Source organism: Rhincodon typus, chromosome 27 (assembly GCF_021869965.1).
Source record: "Rhincodon typus isolate 14 chromosome 27, sRhiTyp1.1, whole genome shotgun sequence".
Lineage (NCBI taxonomy): Eukaryota > Metazoa > Chordata > Chondrichthyes > Orectolobiformes > Rhincodontidae > Rhincodon > Rhincodon typus.
Window position 1 is genome coordinate 5,092,368 of NC_063358.1, and position 8,656 is coordinate 5,101,023.

The window sequence follows — 8,656 nt, forward strand, 5'->3', positions numbered from 1 at the left end:
TGAAAGATGAAAGAACTTTACTGACTCTTCAAAGCACTCATTGTGCTCTGGCAATGGTCCGAGCAAGAACAGGCACACCTTTCTCTTGTAATTGCATTTTTAGAGCAATTGTGTTGTCGGCAGAATTATTAATTCTGTTATGGGCAGCTATGGTAAGGCTGAGTTTTCTTGTATGATTGTGATTTGAATCAATAGCAAAGTAGAAACTGAGTAAAATATAAGTTATATTCAGCTCTTTGCAACATTTTCATCCAGCTAAATATGACTCGTATTTGGTTTTGTGCTATACATTTTAAATGAACATGGTGCAGTCAACAACATCATTCCAAAGTGCACAGTTCCAAGGTGATGCTGTTGCTTGTACCATGCTCATTTAAAATGTACCAGAGAAAACCAGGCTGTTTGGACCAGCTGGTCTTTGCTGAAGTTTTCACTCCACATAAACCAGATCCAACTCTCAATTCCTCTTTGCATCTTACTCTGTATCCTTCAATTCTCTTCTCCCATGTACATACATCATGTATCCCCTTAACAACTTCAATACTGTCTCTTTCAATTTCGCATTCTCAGCGCTCTAAAGAAGTTTCTCTTAAATTATTTGCAATCTTTTATGAGCTACTTTATACTTCATCATTATTCTAGTTTCACTGGCAACTGGACCAATTTTCCTCAATATCCATTCATACCTGAGACAGGTCTTCACTGGACTGTCACTGAACTTGAGCATTTAAATCAACAGCCGTTTAATTTCAGATAGGGTCATAAAAAGTGATTTTTATGCAAGGTTTACCTTATATTGTGTGGTATTTTTAATTACTGGAAGTGTTTTATTTGTTTAAAAAAACAAGAAATTGGAAGTTTCAAGATTTGGAGCATGTGTAAAATCTTGTCATTAAAACTCATCACCTCAGCTTCTCTGGGACTGAACCACTGTGGGACACAGTATTGCATTAAGCCATGTTTTGTATCTCTGACTAATTAACTATATCTGATTAAATTCTAACCTACGGCAGAAACAAAATGTATTGTTTAAATCTGTGGGAGCTGATGGAATTCCCAAAGATCTTCCTAATGTATCCTACATATTGAATAATGAAACATTAAGATGGGGCATGCAAACAATATGGCACTTCTTATTATGTTCACAAATATAAAAGCGCTTCTGTCAGCCTTCTGGCATTGGTTTTCAGTTGAAAGTTCTGGGCTGCGTACTGTACAAAGAACATGAAAGCATTGCAAAAAACATTTACAGAGGTGGTTACTGAGAGAGTGGACAGAATATGTCATAGGAAGCCATTGAGGCAAGCTGCTGAAATGCTTTCAAAATATAATTATAGAGGATGCTGTGAGTCTGGAGTTACACATAGGCCAGACCACATAAGAATGGCAAATTATCTTTTGTTGTCTAGCTTTGAGGGATGAACTGAGTTCAAACAACTTGTCTTCTTCACTTCATCTTCAAAAAGGTTCAGCCCAACCGAGCTTTTCAAACGTTGCTGCACACTGATGTTGAGAGAGGGTTCCTGGACTCAGCTACTTTTCAAATCCCATCAAAGAACGACATGCTGCCTCTAGGTTTGGGACTTGATCAGATGAGGCTGTAGTTTTTTTAAACCAACCTGTTAAGGTGTGTTATCCTGGAGGTGAGACTTGACCCCAGGTCTTCTGCCTCAAACGTAGGGACGCAACTATGAGAATAACATCAAATAGGCTGAAGCTACAACGTCTGTGGACCCCTTGTTTGCACTCAGTTATTATTTAATTCTGTTTTGGAAGAGCCAGTGGGTACAGGTTCAATTGGAAATTTGATCCACAAATTTTTGGTAAGGGAGGAGTTTCTGGGACTCTTTTTCACTGAAGCGTAGGGGATTAAGGGGTGACTTTATAGAGGTTTATAAAATCATGAGGGGCGTAGATAAGGTGATTAGCAAAAGTCTTTTCCCTAGGGTGGCAGAGTTCAAAACTAAGGGCATATTTTTAAAGTGAGAGGAGAAAGATTTCAAAGGGACCTGAGGGGCAACTTTTTCACACCGAGGGTGGTTCATGTGTAGAATGAACTGCCAGAGGAAGTGGCAGAGGTACAGTTACAACATTTAAAAGGTACATGCAGATTGGTACATGAGCAGGAAAGGTTTAGAGGGATATGGATCAAATGTAGGCAAATGGGACTAGTTTAGTTTGGGAATTTTGGTACGCATGGACAAGTTGGACTAGAGGTTCTGATTCCGTGCTGTATGATTCTCTGACGTTATTACGTCCTGGCCTCCTCTGAGATCTTTAACCCATGGAGGTAGGGTTTCCTCTTTGGGGACATATTCCACTAATTTTCCATTCACACTTATTTGCAAAACATCAAAGAGTTAGTTGTTCCGTGAGCCAGTGAAGTTGGGCAGTGTTTGAAAAGCTTCCATTTTTTCTTGCTTTAAGGAATAATCCTTGGTAACCCAGTACCTTTATTGTAATATCAGTGGAAATGAATTTGTCATAATGTAGTAAGCATGTTAAGTAACTGTCTCATGTACCACCCATGAACAACCCAATTCTTAAATGGCAAAGAAGCCAAAACTCAACCAAGCAATTTCACAGCTTGATAGAACAATTCAAAAATTCTACAGCACAATTTCAAAACTGGTTCATTTAGCTAGTCATCAATTGCTTCATAATTTAAATACGTTTTAATAATTAAAAGTTTGTAAAGGATCTCTGATAACTTTATACCAAGAAACAAATTAAATTTTGCAGCCTCCCCGAAGATGCAAACAGACACAATTAGCAAAAAAGAAATCAAAATTGATTTTCTGTCTTGATTTTGGCTGATTTTTGGGTCAACTGTAACTGAGTTTTTGTTCTTTAGTTCTGTGTCCATCTGCAATTGGGAGATGATGACTAATTGCCCATATCCCCTGCTTGAAGAATAAAATTAACTGGGAAATAAAAAGACATACAGGTCACCTTGGAAAGGGGAAGACCATAAGGCAAGGGAGCAGAAGAAGGCCACTCAGCCCTTCTAATCTGCTCCACCATTCAACAAGATCGTGGCTGATCCTCAACTCCACTTTCCTGCCTTATCACATAACCATTGATTCCCTTCCTGATTAAAAGCCTGTCCATCTCAGAGTCTTGAACATACTTAATGACCCAGCCTCAACAGCCTTCTGTGGTTAAAAAAAAGTCACATATTCACCACCCTCTGAGAGAAGAAATTATTCCTTATCTCTTGTATTAAATGGTTATGCCCATTGGTCCTGGTCTCTCCCACAAGATGCCAAAGTTGCTGATTTTCTCCCTGGCCCACAGCTCCGTTAATAACTTTCTTTTTAGGAAGAGCAAGAGCTTCATTGATTTAAAATGCAAATATTTTGGATTGTAAATAAATTGTGAAATTTAAATATTAACGTTTTCTCTCTTGTTTCACCTCTTGCCCCCCCCTCCCGCAGTCGTTTACTCCACCTGTAAATGAGTTCAAGATTGGAATGAAGCTGGAGGCTCAGGATCCCCGGAACGTTACCTCGACCTGCATCGCTACGGTTGTTGGAATCACGGGCGCTCGCTTGCGACTGCGTCTCGATGGCAGCGACAACAAAAACGATTTCTGGCGACTAGTGGACTCGGCTGAAATTCAACCAATTGGAAATTGCGAAAAGAATGCAGGAATGCTTCAGCCACCTCTAGGTGAGAGGTAATGGGGAGGTGGGTGGGGGGTCTTCCCAGAGCCTTCGGTCCTTGGCAGCTGAAGGCATGTTTCGCTCAGGGAGCTTTCAAAGCTCCTTTTGCTGGAGATCCCTGCAAATACTGACCCAGTCCCAGACTTCCAGTAAATGTTTCCTGTATTCTACCTTCCTCCCTTCATGAAAAGAGGGATTATATTTGCTACATTTCTGACTGAAAACCAGGAAGAGGCTTGACGGTCCTCAGTTCTATCAGTTTGCTCAGTACCATTTCCCTAACAATTGTAATTTCCTCATTTCCTCTCTCCCTTCCACCTTGTGACTTACTGCTATTACTGGGATGTTTTTTGTATTCTCCATAGCGAAGATAAAAGCTAAGTGTTAGTTCATTTCATTCACCTGTTTCTTTTTCCAATTAACTTTCCATTCCGATTTGAACGCTAGCTCTGCAGTAGTTCAAGGAGGCAGCTCACCACCACCTTCTTCAGGGCAACTAGGGATGGGCAGTAAATGCTGGCCGGCCATTGATACCCCTGTCCCATGAGTGAATTTTTAAAAAATCCCCACAGACCCCAGCAGATGTTGGGATATAGGCCTCTGGGTTGCCAGGAAGAATGCCAAAGTTTGGAGAGGTGCTTTCTGTAGGTGGCCAGTGTATGGGATTGGCCTGTCCATCTGTGTTGGGATATGTCCCAACAGATAATTCAGAAAGTAATCTGGGAAAAATTCTGAAGCAACTTTATATGAGTTGTCAGTTCCTGTGACTCTCGGGAGTGATGAATGGGCGAATAACCATTCTTGGTGTGAAACTTGGAGAAAGATGCTTTTGCACCTTAAGATTTGGGACTAAGCTCTCCCACGGTTGGAATCTTCTGTAGACATTGTTTTATTGAAATGTTCGGTTGCCTGATATCCAAATTTGCACATAGAGGTGCCTTTCCTTTCTTCAAAACACCAGTGATAGTGTTGCACCAATCAGTGTGATGCCCAACTGTGTGAATGATGTTGTTTTGTACAATGGAAACCAGTTCCAGTTCAAGTTTTCCCTGAATGTGACCAGGGTAACTTATGAGGGGGACTGATGCAGAGTTGGATATCATCATTCAGATGTAACACTGTATCATCTTTAAAATATTCAATAGAATTAAGTTGGTTTGTGCAGGTTGTGTCAGGCCATGGGTAAATTTCAGAGTTGTGGTTTGGGATCTTCCTACTGAGGCATGGTGCAAGATTGTGACTGATATCTTCCATATCTAAGGATACAACAATATCATAGAACATAGAACATAGAACAATACAGCACAGTACAGGCCCTTCGGCCCACGATATTGTGCCGCACTTTTACCCTAAACCTAAGGTCTATCTAACCTCCACCCCTACCTTATACTATCATCCATATGCCTATCTAATAGCCGCTTAAATGCCCCTAATGAGGCCGAATCCACTACCCTCTCTGGCAATGCATTCCACGCCCCGACCACTCTCTGAGTAAAGAACCTACCTCTGACGTCTCCCCTATATCTACCTCCACTCATTTTAAAACTATGCCCTCTCGTAATAGCTATCTCCACCCTAGGAAAAAGTCTTTGGCTGTCCACTCTATCTATACCTCTGATTATTTTGTATATCCTAGGGACTGACTATTTCACCAAATTCCCTTTCGAGATAGATCAAAGATATCACCAGGAACATGTTCAGACATGTTATATGTAACTGGAGCAGGTGGGACTTCAAATTAGACCTTCTGGCTCAAGGGTAGGGACACTACCATTGTGCCTCAAGAACCCATCTCACCCAGGTTAAAACAAAGAACAATATAGCACAGGAACAGGCCCTTTGGCCCTCCAAGCCTGCGCCGACACATTATGCCCTTCTGCACTAAAACTGCCTTCATTTACAGGATCTGTATCCCTCCATTCCCATCCTATTCATGTATTTGTCCAGGTGTTTCTTAAGTACTGCTATTGTGTCTGCTTCCACCACCTCCTCTGACGGCGCATTCCAGGTAGTCACCACCCTTTGTGAGAAGAACTTGCCTCGCACATCTCTTTTAAACTCCGTCCTCCCACCCCTTGCACGTTAAACCTGTGTCCCCTAGTAACTGACCGTCCACCCTGGGAAAACGCCTCATGCTGTCCCTTCTATCCATGCCATTCACAATCTTATAAACTTCTATCAGGTCGTCCATCAACCTCCTGCATTCCAGTGAAAACAAACCCAGTCTATCCAACCTTTCTTCGTAGCTACAAGCCCCCATACCAGGCAAAATCCTGGTAAGCCTTTTCTGTATCCTCTCCAAAGCATCCACATTTTCTGGCAGTGTCGTGACTAGAACTGTACACAGTATTCCAAGTGTGGCCTAACTGAAGTTCTATAAAGCTGCAGTGTAACTTGTGTGTCCTTATACTCAATGCCCCTTCCAATGAAGGCAAGCATGCCATAAGCCTTTTTTACTCCCTTATCTACATGCGCTGCCACCTTCAGTAATCGGAGGACCTGCACACCCAGATCTCTCTGCATATCAATTCACCTAAGGGTTCTGCCATTTACTAGATAATGGTCTTGACCTTCCAAAATGCAGCACCTAACATTTGTCCAGATTAAACTCCATCTGCTATTAAGTTACCATGAGTAATTTAAAACTCATGGTATTATGGTCGCTACTCCCGAAATGCTCCCCCACTGAAACTTAACTCTCCTGGCCGGGCTCATTTCCCAATACAGAGTCCAATATAACCCCCTCCCTGGTTGTACTGATTACATATTGTGTCAAGAAAATCCTCCTGAATGGTCCTTGCAAATTCTGCTGCATTAAGGCCCTTAGCACAAAGCGAGTCCCAGCCAATACAGGGGAAGTTAAAATCACCCACTACAACAATCCTGCATCTTTACATCTTTCCAAAATCTGTCTACATAGCCTCTCCTCTATTTCCCGCTGGCTGTTGGGAGGCCCGTAGTATACCCCTAACACTGTGATTTCACCTTTCCTATTCCTGAGTTCTATCCATACCGCCTCGCTGCGTGAGTCCTCTGATCTGTCCTCTCCCAGTACAGCTGTGAGATACTCCTTTACCAGTAATGCAACTCCCCACCACTTTTACCTCCCTTTCTATCACACCTGAAACATCTAAATCCTGGGACATTCAGCGGCCAATCCTGTCCCTCTTTCAGCCAAGTCTCTGTAATCGCAGGAATGTCATTGTTCCAAGTACTAGCCAAAGCTCTGAGTTCATCTACCTTGCCAATTACACTTCTCACATTGAAACGCTTACACTTGCGACCACCTCCTCTGCTCTTTTCAACAACGTTTCCCTGCCTGTCGTTGTTCTTAGTAATGTTTGCCTTGGTTTCTACCTCTCCCTTAATTTCTGCATCTACTGCCCTACTGCTTATAGATATTTTCTAATGTAGACATTATAGATATAGATATTAGAGATATTTTCTAATCAATCTGTTCAGAGATGTTATACACACCTCTTGGGCAGGTGGGACTTTTACCCAGGCCTCCTGGCTTAGTGAGTAGGCACTAGTTTGGGTTATATGCTTACTTGGATCCCTAGTGTATTACATACATAGTTGAGTTGCTGACTGAATAGCAAACTGACTGTTTTGCTTAACTGGTGATGAACCTGGTGAAGATTATGATTGCATATCTTCTGTACTGGAATGTTGTGGTGTCATCAACCTGTCTTAAATGTTCTGTGCAATAATACAGCACCTTCCCAACCCACTTATCCCTTTGAAGAGTAAGAAACTTGTTCTGGTGAATATATATCACTGCGTACTTTGGTACATTGTCTTTATACATTACGATAATGTTTTGGCAGTAAAACAACCCAATCTGGTCCTCATACAATTATCTCAACTCTATGGTGTAGCTTCTGTCTGTGGTGTGCTGTCTGTTGTTGTGGTTGGATGTGGATCATATGGATTAGATTTGTGATTGTTGTCTGGTTTGGTACTTTCAGTCTCTGAGCCGTTATGATGGATGGTTGATTACCTGCAACTCAGAGGTGTTGTCTGCTTCATCCTAGGATTTCACCTTGGTTTGTAACAATGTTGGATCTGGGCTGGACACAATGTTGTAGTGTCTTTCCAGGAGCCTGTGTATTTGTACAAAAGTCCCAAATTTTGATGCTTCGGTCTGATTCAAGTTGGATAATTGTCCACATGCTTGTTGATCGTTCTCTTGTACCATTTTATTCCTTCTTTCCAACATGGTGTCATGTACATTGGCTGGTTGGGGAGAATGTGTGGTGGAAGAACTGTGTAGATCTGCCTCCCAAATATGAAAGCTGCTGGTGAGGGCCAACCAATGCCTGGAGAAGTAGCCCATAGATTTAACATGACTAGCCAAAAATCGTGGCAAGCAACTTTGCATTTAATGATAATGAACTTTGCCTCACACACATTGAACTCTGCAAGAGCACTAGACTAAGGATAGTGAGGAGCTGAAATAATATTTTAAATACCACCCTTCCTGGACATCTCTTGGAAGGGTACACGAGTGAACTACAGCCCATTGTTGGATACAATATCTTGAGGAAATCAAACATTCTGAATGTGACGGTCAATGTGTCAGCTACAGTGATATGTTCATTATCTCCCAGATTGTGACAATACACAAATATGTGCACACTGATGAGTGATGGAAGGTCCTGCTGTAAGATGGCTAATGCCAATGCATGGGATGTCAGACCCATTGTAAACAGTTAGATTATCATGTACGGACTACCTGAGTTATCTCATGTAGGATGTATAAAGGGATTTGCATTTGTACCAGTGTCAACTTCGACATTCAGTACTGTTGTGTATGCCTTTTATGGTTTATCACTTGGATGGAGGTAAAGGCTTCAGGGTTTCTGATGATGGGATGTCAAATTGACCACATGTACTGAGATAGTAGGAACTGCAGATGCTGGAGAATCTGAGATAACAAGTTGTAGAGCTGGATGAACACAGCAGGCCAAGCAGCATCAGAGGAGCAG

At 41.9% G+C, this 8,656-nt stretch overlaps 1 protein-coding gene across 9 annotated transcripts in view; it reads left to right on the forward strand.

Moving 5' to 3' along the window:
• The window catches only part of LOC109921159 (polycomb protein SCMH1-like), a 176,571-nt gene that overhangs the window by 84,285 nt on the left and 83,630 nt on the right, over positions 1-8,656 (forward strand). For all 9 annotated transcript variants that reach the window (XM_048613229.1, XM_048613235.1, XM_048613232.1 and 6 more), the window contains one exon: positions 3,438-3,672. In XM_048613229.1, coding sequence (XP_048469186.1) covers positions 3,438-3,672 — 235 coding nt within the window. The remainder of the gene's footprint in view (positions 1-3,437; positions 3,673-8,656) is intronic.